The 18218-nt window shown below is 51.1% G+C and overlaps 1 protein-coding gene and 2 long non-coding RNA genes across 4 annotated transcripts in view; 1 reads left to right on the plus strand and 2 right to left on the minus strand.

The window, feature by feature from the left end:
* Positions 1–9338: 9338 nt before the first annotated feature.
* LOC123621766 lies at positions 9339–10111 on the minus strand. Its single transcript, XR_006729233.1, has 2 exons — positions 9982–10111; positions 9339–9855 (listed from the first exon to the last, which is right to left on the minus strand). It is a non-coding gene; the product is annotated as an uncharacterized LOC123621766 (long non-coding RNA).
* A 1741-nt stretch (positions 10112–11852) lies between these two features.
* LOC123621558 lies at positions 11853–13043 on the minus strand. The gene is made up of 2 exons (XR_006729180.1): positions 12712–13043; positions 11853–12242 (listed from the first exon to the last, which is right to left on the minus strand). It is a non-coding gene; the product is annotated as an uncharacterized LOC123621558 (long non-coding RNA).
* Positions 13044–13929: 886 nt separating this feature from the next.
* GATA6 (GATA binding protein 6) overlaps positions 13930–18218 on the plus strand; it is a 29170-nt gene continuing 24881 nt past the window's right edge. The window contains exons 1-2 of one of the 2 annotated variants that reach the window (XM_045527381.1): positions 13930–14842; positions 15564–16725. In XM_045527381.1, coding sequence (XP_045383337.1) covers positions 15600–16725 — 1126 coding nt within the window. In that variant the 5' untranslated portion in view covers positions 13930–14842; positions 15564–15599. The remainder of the gene's footprint in view (positions 14843–15563; positions 16726–18218) is intronic. The other variant, XM_045527380.1, reaches the window with a different exon arrangement.

Consider the following 18218-nt stretch of genomic DNA (forward strand, 5'->3'; position numbering starts at 1 on the left):
TTTCAAAGTCGCTGTAGTGCCACATTTTTCCCATTTGTGTGCCTTTTGTTAGCGAGTTTGTTGTTTGATATGGCCTCCAAATATAGTACGGAGGTGCTGTTAGTGTTCCTAAGGGCAAGGAGGCTGTGATGTGCCTTACAGAGAAAATACATGTGTGAGAGAAGCTTCATTCAGGTATGAATTATGGTGCTGTTGACTGTGAGTTCAATGTTAATTAATCAACACTATATATGAAATTAGGTGTCTTTAAACAGAAACACACATAAAACAAGGTTGTGGTTAGAGGTTCAAAGAAACTTAACCCTGTATTTCCCCTAGGAGCAATCATTCAGTGGTCACTATTCAGTGTTTGTGGCAACTTTATAGAACACAGCTACCATGAATAATGATTAACCATATGTATATATGTACGTGTATATGTGTGTATAAAGGTATGTGTGCATAGATATATGCATGTATACATATGTATATATTTTTGTTTTTACAAAATCACTGATAAATTTGTCAGAGAATGAATGAGTGGGGCTCCTTTGAATTGAGGGTCAACTGTATGAGTTGGGCCAGCTTATTGGAACAAAGCCAGGATGCTGGGGTGGGGGGGTGGAATCATATTTATAAAGAGATTGTTTTGAATTGTACGTTAAGTAAAGAATTTTAAAGCTAGCTCCTCTTTGAGCGGTTGCAGGAAGAGGATGTGGATCTTGTCCTAGTCCCTATTTGGAGAGATTGGTTTTTAAAGCCTCTCACTACTGTAAGTAAAATTCTAGATCCAACAGATGGACTGGCTGAAGTGTCTGAATGGGTTTCAGCTGCCGACGGGAAAGAAGAATCCGCAGCGTGACTGTGAAAGATACGACAGGACCTGGACTCTGGAGCCAGGTTGCTCGTATTTGAAGTTAATCTCTGCCACTTCACTAGCTGAGTGACCTTAGGCAATTTTCTTAACCTCTCTGTGCCTCCCCTGTAAGATGAGTACCTGCCTCATAGAGTCATGCAGACAAGTTGTAAAAGCTCTCAGAACAATGTCTGGCCCTTGGCATGTTCTCATCAAATATTATCTCTTATTAGCATTACTACTCTCCAAGCTTCCCTCGAGCTCAGTCACAGCACCACTCACATTCTCACCGGACACTGAGCATGTTCTACATGTCAGCAACGTGATAAGCTAACAGCTGACTAGAGACGTGAGGTTATAGATACATAGATGTTTTAAATTCTCCTTTGCAGTGACTCCAGGGAAGATACTGTCAACAACAGAATACAGTTTCTCATTTTTCGCTTTGTCAGGGAGCCAGAGGTGAATGACATTGGTGAAGGCAGTCAGGCCACCCGCTGTGGGAGTGAAGGAAAGCCTGGGCAGCACGGAGCCAGGAGGAGGCTCCCAGCCGGGGGGTGTAGGGTGCCAGTGATTCCGTGCAGGAGCGGGAAGAGCCCTCTCTTGGGGGTTCTGAGTCCTGGACTGAAGGAAGGGCAGACTGAGACCTTGAGAGACTATGGTAATATTACCATCCCCACCAGCAAAAACACTTACTAAATGCTGATGTGCCCCGTGCCACATGCTGCCCACCAGACTCTGAGCTGTCTATCTGAAAAAAAAAAAAAAAACCAAACCAAAAATACTTGATGGTCTTGATTGCCACTGGCTGTGGGGATCACAAGGGGGAAATGATCAGAGAGAAGCACACAGGGACTTCGGTACTTCAAAAATGTTGGTAATATCTTACTGCTTAACCTGGATGATGCCTACACCAGTTTTTGTTTCAGTATTGTCTTACAGACCAGACACGTATGTTAGATATACTCTTATATGTATATGTTTATTAGTATATAATTTTGCATCTTCTGTCTCATCATCCAATATGACTGCTGTAGTGCCTGCTGTCACGTCTAAGTTCCAGCCAACAGTTTGAGAAAAACGTATGGGAAAAGCGTATTTCTTTCCTTGTAAGGGCAAGATCCAGAAGTTGTGCTTCTCTATTAATATCTTGCAACCCACTGTCTAGAACCTAGTTTCTCAGCCCCTCCTTAGTTGCAAGGAAACTTGGGAAATGTAGTCTTTAGCTGGGCAGCAAATTATATAGTTAAGCATCTTTTGCTATATAAGAAAGAGCAAACTTGGAGGGCAAAGAGCAGCCTTTGCCACAAATATATATAAATACCTATGTGATTAATTTAAAGAGCTGCAGGTAAAAACTACACTTCCGAATGCATTAACTATGAACTTATTTATTTAAAAATTATAGGGCCTTGAAAGAGAGTCAATAGGGAACAGAGAAACTTAAACCTTAAACATTGGAAGTTACTGCCAATTGATAACCAGTTTGAAACGAGCAGTTAAAAACTGCAGTGTAAATCAACCAGAAAGTGATTTGAATTTTTTTCTTCACCTCAGGGTGGCCTTGAATGATTGAGAAACATAACTAGCACTTACAGCAAGGGAGACCTCTTGTATATTGGAGCATTAATTGAGTATTGGTGCCGTGGAAGTGAAGTGATTATGTAGGAACCAAGGCAGGAGCCCACCGACCCTCTTCTCATTTGCCAGGTGAGATGTCCCGAAGGAGGTAGACTATGAGGGATCTGTGGAATAGCAAAGCAGGGAGCTTGAGGGGTAATTCTGCCCTAGGGCACAGCTTTAGAGAAGGCTTGGGGAGGATGAGCAGCCATAGGTGGGACAGTGAGGAGGGTGGGGTGAGGTGCAGGTGCAGGGGAGATCCAGGGAAGGACTTGGGAAGCAGAGGATGAAGACAAGTGGGTGGAGAGTACGCAGGCCAGGTAGGGAATTCACTTAGGCTCCCATGCCAGGGGCCAGCCCTCGAGCACCTGTTTTCCAAGAGGCCTGCAATAGTCTACGTTAGAGGTGAACAGGGCCTGCAGGGAGTGTGCCACAGGCCTGAAGACAGTGGAGGTATTGTCAGTGACAGTGAACAACCATGTCCTGGCATTTGGCACTGGTTTGGGTGTGCACAGCTAGTGCTGCCGGTGAGTGGGGATTATTATTCAGTGGCATATTTAGGAGGCTGGCGCTCTCACATCTGTGTGTCAGAGAAGTGAGTGTGAGCTTCTGCGGAGCGCACTGTTTTCACATCGTGCACACGTGTCTTCATTCAGTGGATGTGTTTTGCATTTCTACCACGTGCCAGGCCCCACTCTGCACTCTGGGGAAACAGTGGTGAACAGCACAGACAAAAATTCTAGCTTCGTTGAGCTTACACTCTAGTGTTCCACCCTAATTTTATCATTTTGGATTCCACTTTAATGCCCCAAATCTCACTCTAGTTTACTTTCAGAGATTCAGTCATAACTTGGCCTTCATAACACACAACAGTGATCTCTCTGTCTGAAGAGATTTTCGTTCTTGAGGCCAATTTTCCAATGAATACACTTAGGGATTTGATCATTTCTTCCTCATTGACACTTCTTATCTTTTGTTCTAAAAGGCCCGTTTTTGCACTACAGTTGTGGTACAATAAATTTTATAGTTAAATGACCTTCCGATGCATCAGAATCCTGTCACTTTCTTGCTGGCACTTCACACTAGGGCCCTGGTTAGTTCTCTTTGCTTTCTCCCACTTCCTAAGCCTTGTCTGGTTAACTCATTCCTCAAAATTTAGTCGAGTGACACCTCCTCCAGGAAGCCTTCCCTGGCTGCACTCCAACAGTCCCTGACTTCTCTCTGCCAGGGCACTTGCCACCTGGTGTGGTGGTTTTCTGTAACCTTGTCTGCTTCTCCTGCTTGAGGGCAGAGTTGTGTCTTTCATCGCTGCACCTGGAATGCCAACCATGGCGTTTGTCTTGCAGCAGGCATTTGATCAAGGATTCTGAATGAGTAAATAAAAAAACAACACAAACTTTCTTGCACTATCAGTTATGTTCAGGCAGGATGAGTTTACGATCTCAATTCCTAGTAGGAAGTGTCTGATATTCTTAATGGTTTTTCCCCGTGTCTTTCCTTTATGGTTTTTTTTCTTTTCTTTTTTTTTTTTTTTTTGAGAAAGAGTCTTGCTCTGTTGCCGAGGTTAGAGTGCAGTGCCATCATCACAGCTCACTGCAACCTCAAAGTCCTGGGCTCAAGCGATCCTTCTGCCTCAGCCTCCCGAGTAGCTGAGACAACAGGCACACACCACCACGTCTGCCTAATTTTTCTATTTTTTGTAGAGACAGGGTCTTGCTCCTTCTCAGGCTGGTCTCAAAGTCCTGACCTCAAGTGATCCTCCCGCCTCGGCCTCCCAGAGTGCTAGGATTACAGGCGTGAGCCACCGCGCCCGGCCTCTTTCATGTTTTTGATCACCTTCCTACCTCACTTCTTTGAGTCCTTGGTACCTCTTCCCTTCCCTTCACCTCCCTTCCCCATAAGAAGTGGCCTGAAATAGATATTTGTGTTTCTGCTTATTTATCAGACATTTCAAATAGCCTGCCTGTTGAGCCAGACACTCTTCTAATCATTTTATAGATATTAACTCATTTAGTCTTCATGACAATCATACCAGGTGGCTACTGTTTTTACCACCCCCTTTTTACAGATGAAGAAAAGGAGAAGTAGAGATATTACAGAATTTGCACAAGGACACACAGCTAGAGAGAGTCAGTGAGCTGCATAGCTGGGATTTGAACCTATACCTCTATGCCTTCAACCTCCATCATGGGTGCTTAACCTAGTGCCAGGTGCAGCGGTGCAGCTGGCTTCTGCTTCTTGTCCAAAGAGCTAGTAGGCTCTTTCCTGTTCACCCGACTTTTACCCAAAGCAGACTGAGCTCTTGACAGAAAGATGCCTTTGAAAAGCAAAGGTTGACAGCTTTATTTTGTGGATCCACACTGTGGTTTTTGGCTACAGTTTGCTAGGTACTGGCTATGTGGTAGTCAATCTTTAAAAATGGTATAATATGCACACACTGTTTTTGCTGGATAATTGGATACCTTTAATTTGTGGTATTGCAAACAGAGCAGTAATCTGGCTCAGGAGTAGCCAGAAAAAGTTATTTGATATACATTAGGTCAAGGTTCTGTCTTTATTCACCTCTGCAGATGTGAATATGTGGCCAGGAAAAAGCAACATTGTAATATACTCTACTGGTGTCTTTTGACTAGATAGGTAAAATACAAAATAGAATAAAAAATAAAGTCTTCTGACGAAGGTAGGCAACAACTCTGCTTTCTTCTCTAATAGGTTAACACAATTTCTCCCTTAGGTATTATGACAATTTAGCACTCTTTAGGATATGAATGTTAAAGGGGGGAAAATTACATCTTTTTAGTTTGTAGACTTGGAACAGTAATTTTTTTTAAAAAAAAGACCTACTTAAAACTGCTGCTACCTAAGATGTTTACCCTAATCAGAAAATTCTGATGGTTCAAGATAAATGAAAACATTAACTCACGCAAAAGAATTATCTATTCGGTAAATATGAAGTCCCCATACAGTAACCATGTTGAGAATAACAGTGTCCGTCCTCAGTGATGGCTTTTGTTCAGTGTTCTGTGGTTTAGTGGAGATTAACAGACACAGAAGAGATTATTTAGATAGTATCTTCCATCAGAAGACACTTCAGTGGTTTGAAAACTTGAGTCTAAGTTAACTGTTCAGCTTTTGGAGATGAATTGTCCCTTTTGTTTAGCCCACTGGTGTAGTATTTAGATTAACAGGTAAGTTTGTGCTTAACCTGACGGAAAGCAAAGAGCCAGATGAGACACATGCTAGCAGTCTTCTTGGAGCTCTCGCAGAGGTACATGCAGGAAGGAGGACCTAAGTCATTCGTTTGTGATTAATGTTCGTAGGAAGTAATATTTCTACCATTTTATGCATGAAGCAACTGAGGCACCAAGAGGTTAAGTGTCTTGCTCTTGATCACAAGGCTACTTAGGAAAATCCAGCACTCACACGCATGAACTGTGATTTTGCACCCAATTTGCACCAATTCTAAGTTTTGCAGCAAGTTACAGTTCCTATATGTACCCACAGGCAGGTTACAGACTGGAAGTTAGAAGTAAAACAAGAGGATGTTGATAAGCACTTTGTAGGGGCAGGAAGCTACCAGCGTTTGCTGCGGATAACTGAGCTGACACAGGGTTGACGTTCCCTGTGGGCCAGACCCTCTTGGACCCGCTGGCTCTGTGCTGATCCCCGATGGCTTCTGTCCATGAGGATTCAATCAGCCTCGGGCCGGCTGGCCGGGGTGGGGGGCAGGAGGACTGTAAATCTGGGAGAACTGCAAGTATTCAGGGTCTTGAACTTTATCAGGTTTGAATGTGTGATTGTGAAAGTAAAGAGCAGAGAAATGACAGCACTCAGTAAATCAAATGTAGAGAAGATCAGAACTGTCAAAGACAAGAGAAAAACAGGCTCTGGGCACAAACCTGGCTGAAAAATCTCTGGGAGGGGAAGACTTTTATGTTCCCTCCAGACTTTGCTTTCTGAAAAACAAATCTCTTTCCCTGTCATTTTATCTAGAGAACAGTGTTCTTTGTTATGTCCCATGGATTTCTTTTTTTAAGTTTTTATTATTGGGGTTTAGATCTTGTTTTAGAAGACAGAATACTATAAGAAAAAAATAAAAAGCAAAACAAAACAAAATCTGTTGAAAAATATCTGGAGTGGTTTATCAATAATGATGTTGCTAATTTTCTAATCAATAATGTATTCCATAGCTTCTCAGAAATTTTTTTTCTTCCTTCAAAAAAGTGTCATTAAAGTAGAATAAGTCTCCTGCATATACAGCAATACCAAACTGAAAGGTAAAATGCACAAGTATAAAGTTAGATGATCAGGTCAATTTAATTAGTTCTGTTTTTCCTCGTAATATCTAATGCCAGTCCTCAAGGTTGCCCTCCTTAATGGCCTGTCTATTAATTCACTCCTGTCTACTGCCAGAAAGAAGTTCCCAGGGAGAGGTGCCGCTGTGGACTGGGATTCTTTTGTTGGAGCAGAGGAGGAGCCTCAAGATTACTATCTTTGTCCTATAGAAGATGTTGGAGTCTGCTGTGGGCATTTGCAAGGGGAGCAACAAGGAATGTTTCCTCTTCAAAGGAACCAAAAGCAAGTAAAGGACCTATGTTTGTCTCACCCCTCACCTCCTTTCCTACCATAATGCAATAAATAAAGTCCTCGCTGCTGGCACACAGAAAAGCCTTGAGATCTCTGGTGAGTGGCGGGTCCCAAAGTTGAATGGTGGCTGCTCAAAGAAGTTCTCTCCTAGGAATTAAGTTCATCCCGGAGGACAGTTGGGTCACACAAGAATTTGAAATTTGGTGTAGTATATGCAAGTCTATTACAGCATGGATATTAGTAATACCAGTTCACACTTACATAGTGCTTTCTATGTGCCAGGTACTATTAGCTAGCAGTTTACACATAAGAAATCTTTTAATCCTCTCAGCAATCCTGTAAGGGAGGTACTTTTATTATCCCCATTTTACAGATGAAGAAACTGTGGCACAGAGAGTTTTGAGCTACTTGCCCGGTCACACAGCAAGTGCTTGTTGCATCAAGATTCAAACCCAGGCAGGCTGGCTCAGAGTTCTGTGTGCTGTGCAGGCCCAGCGGCTCCTAGAAATTTCCTCAGTGTGAGAGCTAGAGTGACTCCTTTTCTTTTCTTTTCTTATTTATTTATTTAATTTATTTATTTAGACAGGGTCTCACTCTGTTTCCAGGGCTAGAGTGCAGTGCAGTGGTGACATCATAGCTCACTGCAACCTCCAACTGCTGGGCTCAAGTGATCCTCCTGCCTCAGCTTCCCAAATAGCTGGGACTATAGGAGTGTGCCACCATGCCTAGTTAATTTTTCTATTTTCTGTAGAGATGAGGTCTCGCTCTTGCTCAGGCTGGTTTAGAACTCCTGGCCTCAAGTGATGCTCCCACTTCAGCCTTCCAGAATGCTAGGAATTCCTTTCTTTTCAAGCTCACTGGAAAGCCTAGAGGACAAACTGAACTTGAGTACTTTTCTAGAGAAAGGAAAAAGACTTAGTCATCTCCTTCCATCTTGAAAGTTGTCTGAGGGACTTTTCCTAACTGCCTTTACAGAGGTGCCAACCTTCTAGACTGCAAACACTTCAAAACTAGGAGCTAACTCTTCTATTTCTTCTTCATGCAGTGCATACTCGGTATGTGTTGGGCAAGTGGCAAGAAACACTACATATTGGTAGACAATCCTTTGGTTCTAATTCTCTGCATATCTGCAACATAGCTGAATGGAAAGGTCATATCTCTGGGTGGTGAATGTATTATTTTAGGGGCTTCCCCGCCTTTAATTGACTCCAGAGGGGCGTTCATAATTTAGCAAATCGCTGAAAGCTTCTCTTTAGCAATCCCGCCCATCTCTTCAAACAACAAACAAACAAACCACCCAACAGTCAGAAAGGTCTCCGAGCTGAGAGACAGCTCTGGAGCAGCAGTATCTGAGCGCCAGCCCTACAATTGGCATGGCCTGCACACCTAGTGATACCAGAGAAATCTAGGAAGAGCCAGGTCCTGCCTGTCCAGTGGGTTGGAAATTTCTGCATCCGTCTCATCTCTCACCTTCTTTGAAGCAGAAATGATCCCTTTTCCTCTATTGCTTTGATCTTTCCCATCCCCAGAGACTGGGTTAGGGGCAAAAATTAGATAAGTAGATGATTTTGGAGTTTACCTTATTTAGAGGGGGACAACAAAAAAAGAGAAACCTCTTTAACTTCTGGGCCCAGTGTGAGGTGACAGACAGAAGACCCTGGATTGCCTTTGCATTGAGAGTCCTGTCTGCAACATCTGCCAGAGAACACATTGTGGAAGACTTGGGAAAAAGCCCTACTGCTGGGAAGCCAAGGAGGTCTCATCTCCCTGCCCTCCTCCCCCACCCACAAGCTTCTAGACCCGTCCTATCTCAAAGTGGTAGAAAAAGCTTGTGCTGGGCTGGAATAGGGAGGAATGCTCCATCTGCTTAAGCGGAGGAGAAAACTTCAGAAACATCAGCATCTGACTCTGCAAGCCACTTCAGAGTCCTGGATCAGGAAACTGGTTATTCCCTGCTTCACTCTTTAGCGAAAGGCAAGGGATCACTCCAGGGGCAGGGCCTCCGCCCAGCTGGCAGCCCTTAGCTTTGTGTAGTGATGCCAGTAGCAATTAATAATGATAATAAATACCGCACTTCATAACCAAACCCTACCTGAGGATGACTGCATGACTGGACCTCTGCCTCCCACCTGCGGGCTGTTAGTCTGCGAGTCCACACCCTCCCAGCTAGCCGCAGTCTAGCCCAGCTGCCCGGTCGTACCAACCACCTTCTTCTGCCTGGGGTTCAAAGGAGGGTCCGACCATAGGTGTGGAGCATTACGTTGTCCCTTAGAAAAAGCGAGTGGGGTCCCGGAGGTGGGGGTTTGGCTTTGTCTTTATTATATTTAGTACCGTAAAATAATCAAAATGGGATCGTCATGTAGGCCCTTTGAGTTCGGTTTTTCTGCGACATGCAGGGGGGCCGTTTTAGGACCCCCAGCTCCGACCTGGGGTTCCACAGTTCCCGGGAACCCCGGTATCTGCCTCGGCCCCCAGGACCCGGCGCTCCCAGGCCCCGCAGCCCCGGGACACCCACATTCCGCGGGCAGCGGCCACAGGTCCGAGATCTGCGGCCGCCGAAGGCGGGATCTCAGGGTGTCAGGGCGCAACCAGGCCGCGAGGAGGGAGGCCGGCGCCGGTGTGGAATTTCTTTATCGGGATTTGTGAGCCGCAAGCTTCTCCTTCGCTTCTTTAAGCGGTCACCGAAAGACACCTTTCGATCTTTTGTCAGACATCTTGGCCCTTAATAGCTCGATTTATTTGGTTTAAAGCGGCCATGGGAGAAACAGGGAGGGAAAATCTTTCGTCGGTCATTGGGTGGCCTAGATAACAAGCTTTAAGAGAGAGAGGGAAGAAGAAAGTAAAAAGGTTAATGGATGAGGGGAGGGCTAGGGGCGCCCAGCGTGGGGCTTTTACAGCGACCCTCCCCCGGCCGCCCCCTTATCGCGGCCCTGACTTACCCGCGGCGCATGAAGTACATTAAGTCACGTAAACAGCGCACGCAGAGGAATGCCACTGCGGTGACCTTTCGTGCGCCGCCGCCGCGAGCCCACCTCCGCGCCGTGCTGGCGGCCGCCGGCGGCGCGCGGGGGTCGGCCCGGGGCTGCGCCGGGCGAGGGGCCGGGCTGGGCAGGGCCTGCAGCCGCCGCGCTGCGCCCGGCCGGCCCCGCGCTCCCGGGCCTCCACTGCGAGCGCCCTGGGGACCCCGGCGCCGGCCCCGCGAGTGCCTCACCAATGTGGCTGGCGGCGGGGAGCCGGGGCAGGGGGGTTGGGAGAGCTTCGCGTTTCCGCCCCGATCACCTGACATTGCTAAAGAGTACTTTTGTTGTTTTGAGAATTACATGTAACAGAAAGAAAGTCACCATCAGGCCTCTGGTCAATGGCCTGCGTTGGACTGACGGCCGCTGACTGTGGGGGGACACGCCACCCAGACCCGGCTACTGGGCCTGGACGCTGGCGGCGATGGGGGACGCTGAAGTGACCCGGTGTCCTTGGGTAATAGCGTCGCCGGGACAGGAAGAAATACGGTATAAGCGAGAAGGCCTCATAAATCTGGTTTTAAAAAACCTAACGTTAAAACTATATTTTAAGTCAGAAATAGCGTTCTTTTTCTTTCTGAAACGTCGCTGGAGCAGCCAGGAGCCTTGTGAACTAAGTTACTGAGCTTGAGTTTGCGGGGCTAGAGGGGTACGGTGGGTGACGCGGGTCCTCGCTCGGGTCTCGCCGCTCCTCCGGAAGCAGCACACCGATGGGTCCCTGAACACCCGTCCCGTTTGGCAGCAAAGCCCCCGCCCCCTGCCCAATTGGCTGCTGTGTTCTGGCTGGATTCGAATCGCGAATAGTGGTGTGGCGCGGCCCAAATAAATCAACCCTGGGGACAGGCCGCGCCCCGGAGCCAGCCCTCTCTGAGGGCGAGGAGGACGGCTTGCTCCGGAGTGGCCGCTCTTTGGGTCTAAATAGTCCGGAGAGAAACAGTTTCGTTCAAGATTAGCAAATCCCAAAAGAGGAGACAGGCGGGGGTGAAAAAAAGAAGAAAAGGAAGGAAAACAAGAACATCTAAGAGCCTGTCTACCTGGGGCACTGTGGGCTCTTCTGTCCAGTTCTTGGGTTTCTCCCTAGTTTGGGGTGCACCTTACCCCCTATTCTGCCGGCCTTCCAGACCAGCTGGGGCGCGCCAAGGAAGCTCAGCTCACGGGGCCTGGGGTTCATGAAGGTGGCTTTGAAAACATTCCTCTCCCCCACGGTGGTGTTCCCAGCGCCAAGGCCAACGCATTGGGAAAAAGGCAGACTGGGGGGTCAGGCAGCCTGGGTTTCTGTCTGAATCAACTCTACGAGTTAAACAGGTTTTTTTAAATTTTTAAATTAACTGACATTAAAAAAAAAACCCCACACCATTTCACTACCCATTCCCCCGTTTGGTTGGAAAACCAGTCTAAAAAATAAATACAATGCGTGACCCTGAAAAAAAGCAGTTACCTATTTTTCTCCTTTGTTTTGGGCACTATTAAAAAAGAGATAGAGGATCCGGAGGGTAAAATGCCAGGTCCCTTTTCGAGCCCTTAGAGCCCGAACGTTGTCGAATCGGTCAATGTCCGTCCTGCTGCCCACTTCTGTCCCAGCGGCGCCAGGGCTAGCGCGCCCTCCCAGCGCGGCTGTGGCGCTGTGGGAAAAGCAGGTCCCTGGGGGTTAGCTATTGTCCCTGGAAATCCACACAGGCATCCTCCTACTTGCAAGTATAAAGAAACACACCGGACAGGAATCAGGCTCGCGCCGGGGCTCGATCTATTTGGGGCTCGGGCTTGGAGGCCGTTCACAGCCTAGACGCGAATTTAGCCAAATAGTTTATTTTTAGCAAATAAGATATGAACTTTTTCTTCTTTAAATCGCTTTTAATACCAAACTTGAGAAACATTATTTCAAAACAGTGGGCTCAAAATAAATCAAACGTCCACAACATTTCCGTAACTGCTTACAAACGAACTTCTGCAAAAACCCAATCCACTTAAAAATTTGGCCAGAACTCACGAAAGAACCAAAAACAAGGCATTCGAAGTCCTGGTGGAAGTTGAGCGGCTGCCGGACGCCGGGCTACCTCTTCTGGTCGTCGCATTCGATCGAACTCAGGTTAAAATTTAAAGCCCCTGGATCCTGCTCCAGTCGCCAGTCTCTCCATTCCAGAGTTTTCTACCTTCAGCCTTTTAGAAATTCGGCCACGCTGAAACTGGGAGCCGCCGCAGTGATTGGGGGAGGCAAAGAGGAATGTAATAAAAGTGACTAAATAGTACGAAAACGGTTTATGGACCTTCTCGGTAGCAATTCAAAATTCAGAAGTGTTTAGCAGCAATTTACAACGAAGAATGAAAAAAGAAGGATTCTTGCCAACTTCCTGATACCGCGCCCCCTCCCTCGCACAGCCAAGCCCTGTCCCTTCTGGCCCCTCAGGACCCACAGGTTCACAACTCACAATTATATCGAAAGGAAACATACACTTAGCGACGAGGTCTCACAATCTCTCGAAACCGTATTTTACAGTGCACCTACCTACCCTGGCTCAACTCTGCTTAGGCACCTTCTCCTTTCCCTAACTGGAAAAAAGCAAAAATAAAAAACAAAACAAAACAAAACAAAAAAACAGAGCCCAAACGCTTTCAGAGACACTGACCTTTAGAAAATCATTTACTTCGATTTACCTGGGGAAAAAGTGTAAAAATTCCATTCTCACAAAACAACTCCTCCGCCCTAGTTAAATTCTCTCAGCAGCCTTCTGGGGGCACATCTGTCGGAAGAAATCCTTTTTGTGAGCGAAAGGGAGCGAGACATATATCACGGCTCCTGCCGCGGACCAGCCTGCAGCCGCGCGACTCACTGCTGACAGATCGGCGCTGATAACCCCGCGATGTTCATTTCCAGTCCCTCTGCCCGCTGAGGACGGTATCAGTTTGTACACAGACGTGATAACCGTTTGGAGGGAGCGGAGAAGGGGTGTGTACATTAGGGTAGGGGTGGGGAAGCGCTGGGTAAGGGTAGGTGACCCCCCCGCCACCCCCCCCCCCGCGCCCCGCTTTGCTACCACTCATCTACAACTAACCTGCAGTTGTCCAGGGGAAGCTCAGAGCAAACGGGACATTGGAACTCGGAGAGCGTCCCCGGACGTGACTGACATGGAAGTCCTTTTCCATCCTGCACACCCCATAGACTAACCTTTCTGTACACGACGACCCGAGTTAAAAGTTCCCAAAGGTTAGCTGGGGAATGTCGTTGTGAAGTTCCCGAAACTTCCCAGGAATTTAGTATATATTTTAAGAGCAGGGGAGATAGGAGCTGGGCACCTGGGTTCCCTGTGTCCCAGATTGGAGGAACCCCAATCCCCGACGGCCACCGTGACCTGAGCCCTAGCATCCCGAGACAGGGTCGGGGAAAGTTGAAGGTCACACACAACTGCAGAGCAAAAAGCTCATGGGGGGAGGGCGACAAAGCACTTTTTCCCCCCATCCTGGGGGCGCGCTGACCCAGGAGCTGGCGCGCCCCTCTCGCCGCGACGGCAGCGCACGGCTGTGCACAGCCAACTCCTCCCGCGCCAAGGTTCCCTCCTTTTTCTGACTGTGAGTGTGTGTGTGCAACTGGGGGCGCCGGAGGGTGCTCCGAGGCTGGATGGGTGTGGGTCGCCGGCCAGGTCAGTCGTCCTGTCTCCTCCACCCCTCTCCCGGCGTCCCTGGGCTCGGCGCCCCCAGGGTGGACTCGCCCCCACTCCGGGGACAGTACTCGCCGCTCAGCCCACGCCCGCAGGCTGCGCAGCGCTCATTGTCTGCCAGGGCGGCGCTCCCCTCCCCCAGCCGTCTCCTCCCCACCCTTTTTTCTCCCCTCCCCTCGATCCCTCCTCCTTCTCTTCACCTCCAGCGCCCAGCAGCTCGCAGAGCGCAGTTCCGACCCACAGCCTGGCACCCTTCGGCGAGCGCTGTTTGTTTAGGGCTCGGTGAGTCCAATCAGGAGAGCAGGCTGCAGTTTTCCGGCAGAGCAGTAAGAGGCGCCTCCTCTCTCCTTTTTATTCACCAGCAGCGCCGCGCAGACCCCGGACTCGCGCTCGCCCGCTGGCGCCCTCGGCCTCTCTCGCGCACCGGAGCACCCTCCGCCGCCGCCGTTCTCCGTGCGCAGCGCCCGCTCGAGGTTCGGCCGCTTCCTCCCTAGCTCGCTCCCGGCTTTCCTCCCCTCCACCCCTGCTCGTCTCGGGCCTCTAGGCCTCCGGCTCTCTGTCCCGATCGGCTCCGAAGTGTCTGCCTCCTCCCCTCCAGGAGGGCTGTAGCGGCTCCCAGGTTCCCGGGACACCGCGGACAAACTTCTGGTGTCTTTCTCTCTCCGTGGCGCTTATCTGCGCGCAGCTTATCTCCGAGTTATCTCGGCGCAAAGGGGCGGGAGCCGGTAGTCAGGCGGGCAGAGAAACTTCTTGCTATCTAGCCCAGGTCTGTGTATGTGTGGGCATTAATTTTAGCGTGGTAATCTCCGATGAGCCAAAGCGATTTGGAAAAGCAGCCCGAGGAGACCAGCCCTGCTGCATTTCGCCTCCCTCCCCCACTCCCTCCGCGTCTCCCTGTCATTCTTCCTGCTCTCCCCTTTGGGGTGGCCTTGGCTCGGGGCGGTCTCACTACCCCCCCACCCCGCCCTGCGTTTTCCCCTCCTTTTCTCTGCGCTCCGCTCCACCCCGCTACGTCCGATTCCGGAACCGTCTGGCTTTTCCGCGGCTGAGGATGACCGCGGGTTGGGCCAGGGTAGCCCGGCCGGCGTGAGCGCGCGCGCTGGTGTCTGCAGGCGTGGGCCCTGCGTAAGGTGTGTGGCGCCGCGGGCTCCCAGCACTGCCAAGGCCGGGAAGGTCCCGGGCTGCGGTCTCCGCCCCGGAGTCCCGCTTTCCCTGGGTTGAGCGGCATTTCTCTCTGGGGCTTGCGTTCGGTCTGGTCAGCGCAGCCGGGGAAACTCTGGGAGAGCCAGTGGGGGAGAACGCTGCGGTTTCGTTTTCGTAGACAGGTTGCCTCCCTTGCGCTAATGATTTTCCCGCGGGGAACCCTCGCACCGAGGAATTACGAGAGACGGCATCCACCAGGAGGCGGGAGGCGGGAGGCGGCAGAGCCGACACGCACAGCTACTTAAACTCTTTTGTGTGTCATCAGCCCGGAGGGACACTTTGGGGCGGAAGGAAAACCTAGGCTAGCTTCGCCGAGATCACTCCTGGGATCTGGCGCACGAAGAGGAAGGATGCTGCCGAGGGGTGGGCGGGGAGGGCGAGGGGACCCCAGCCGTGCGAGTGACTGAGGGCGGGTCTCCCAGTCCTTTGAGGACCTTGTGGCGGCTGCGCAGGCTCCATTCCCCGCTCCCTCCCCAATCCCCACGCCCTGGGCAGAAATGGGATCTTTGAGGAGTCTTAAAGGTCCCATTTGACTTAGATCTCATTTGATCTAGGAAAGGGAGTGGAGGTTAGGTGGTGTGCAGCCTACGCTTTTGGTAACCCCTCTTTATTTCTTCTCCCGTCTCCGTTTCCTCCACCCCGCCTCAGGAGCTAGAAGTCAGCTTGGAGCGGCGAGGACCGTGGATGGCCTTGACTGACGGCGGCTGGTGCCTGCCGAAGCGCTTCGGGGCCGCGGCTACAGACGCCGGCAACTCCGGGGCCTTGCCAGCGCCGGAGCCCTCCACGCCACCTTCCCCCATCTCTTCCTCGTCCTCCTCCTGCTGCTCTCGGGGCGGGGAGCGCGGCCCCGGCGGCGCCAGCAACTGCAGGACGCCGCAGCTCGACTCCGAGGCGGCTGCCGGACTCCCGGCCCGCTCGCTGCTGCTCAGCCCCTACGCTTCGCATCCCTTCGGGGCTCCCCACGGACCTTCGGCGCCCGGGGTCGCTGGCCCCGGGAGCGCCCTGCCGAGCTGGGAGGACCTGCTGCTCTTCACTGACCTCGACCAGGCCGCGACCGCCAGCAAGCTGCTGTGGTCCAGCCGCGGCGCCAAGCTGAGCCCCTTCTCACCTGAGCAGCCAGAGGAGATGTACCAGACCCTCGCCGCCCTCTCCAGCCAGGGGCCAGCCGCTTACGACGGCGCGCCCGGCGGTTTCGTGCATTCTGCGGCCGCAGCAGCAGCGGCCGCGGCGGCGGCCAGCTCCCCAGTCTACGTGCCCACCACCCGCGTGGGTTCCATGCTGCCCGGCCTGCCCTACCTGCAGGGGGCGGGCAGCGGGCCCGCCAACCACGTGGGCGGCGCGGGCGCGCACCCCGGCTGGCCCCAGGCCTCGGCCGACAGTCCTCCGTACGGCAGCGGAGGTGGCGCGGCGGGCAGCGGGGCCGCTGGGCCCGGCAGTTCCAGCTCGGCCGCGGCGCACGTGTCGGCGCGCTTTCCCTACTCTCCCAGCTCTCCCATGGCCAACGGCGCGGCGCGAGAGCCGGGGGGCTACGCGGCTGCGGGCAGCGGGGCCGCGGGCGGCGTGAGCAGCGGCGGCGGCAGCCTGGCGGCCATGGGCGGCCGCGAGCACCAGTACAGCTCGCTGTCGGCGGCCCGGCCACTGAACGGGACGTACCACCATCACCACCATCACCACCCGAACCCTTACTCTCCCTACGTGGGCGCGCCACTGACGCCCGCCTGGCCCGCTGGACCCTTCGAGACCCCGGTGCTACACAGCCTGCAGAGTCGCGCCGGAGCCCCGCTCCCCGTGCCGCGGGGCCCCAGCGCAGGTAAGGGTAGCGCCGCAGTGTGGGGGTGCGGGGCCTTGATTTGGGCCAGGATTTCAGGACTTTCCTGTCCCCTCTGCACAGAGGTCGGCCTGGCTCCGGAAAGGATTGGCAGGCCTGTGTCAGGATGACCAAAGTCTGGTAGCGCTGACGGGATTCTGTTGTGCGGACTGCCTGAGTTCCTTTACGAGGAAGAGACTAAGTGCACATCTCCACCTCAGTGCCAGAGAGAAACTCGCGGGGGCGTGATGAATAGCTAACTGGGTCGGCCATTGCGGAAAAGTGAGGTTGGGAGAGAACTGACAGGGCCTGAGCCTACTTTGGGTGCGTGGAACAGTGAGATTCCATGGTGGGGGTAAGTTTGGGGGTGTGTTGGGCATTTGATCCACCCTCTCCCGCAAACACACACATGCACTTGCAGTCTCACCCAATCTAACTCTCCAAAGGTGAGGAGTTGTGTGTGTTTTCCTGGAGGAGGGTATTTTTAAAAAGAGCACAACAGAAGGACCTAAGAGCTTAGGGAAGCTAGTTGGCATCTGCCTCTCCCCAGGGGAGAGAGAGAAAGAAAAGGTGAAAGCACACCTGGACTCTGGGCAGCCTTGTCACTGTCCTGAAGGAAAGCTCATGCCTAAGGCTTGGCATCAGCTGGGCCTGGCTCTGTGGCCAGGCTGTGACCCTCAGATCCTGGAGCTGGGGCACCTATGCTTCCTTCAGAGCTTAGCCCACCAATTTTTCTGCTTCCAGTTCTACTCATACTCTAACTCTTGTGTCTGGGGACCACTTGGAAGTAAACTGGGAAAACATAATTGTCAAAAATACCTAGAAATACCTCATTTTGAAAAATGTTCTGTTCTGATCCAGCAGGGAGGTTGTGAGCCCTGGTGTTTGGGTTCTTTCTCAGCCACATCAGCCGCAGCACTTGCGTCCTTGTTGCTTTCACTGGTCTCTCTTACTTTATATTTCACCTGTTCGATAACCTTTGGTTTACGGAGAGACAAAACCTTTTTTATTGTTACTGTTTGTTTGAGGGGAGCTGTGGGGAGGCTTTTAAGTCACATGGGTGGCAAGGAGAAGGGAGACCCACCAGTCCAAACTGTCCCACTCCAGTGTCTTGTGTACCCCAGGTCTGGGCTTTTTATGGGAGCCTCGGTGCCACCTTTAGGGACAGCAAGTCCTTTTACGGACCCTGATTCATTAAGATGAAGTGGAGCATTGCTTATCTTTTGTTCAAAAGACATAACTGGAAATACTAGTGGCCTGAAAGTGAAGGGACTGATTTGAACAGCTCCCCACTAGGAAAATTGAGAGGGGCAAGAAACTTCTTGGTAACAAGCCCTTCTTCTTTTCTCCCAAGGGCTCCAAGACTTTGGTCACAAAATTCCCTCTTCCTTCTCCTGCAAAGCTGGTTCTGGAGACCATCTTTACCATCTGTGTGTGGAATGGGGTTGGGGGACCCTGTTGAAATTCGCCCTGTTAGGTTGGGATTTAAGAGAGCA

This window comes from Lemur catta, chromosome 16 (assembly GCF_020740605.2).
Source record: "Lemur catta isolate mLemCat1 chromosome 16, mLemCat1.pri, whole genome shotgun sequence".
In the NCBI taxonomy this organism is placed as follows: Eukaryota; Metazoa; Chordata; class Mammalia; order Primates; family Lemuridae; genus Lemur; species Lemur catta.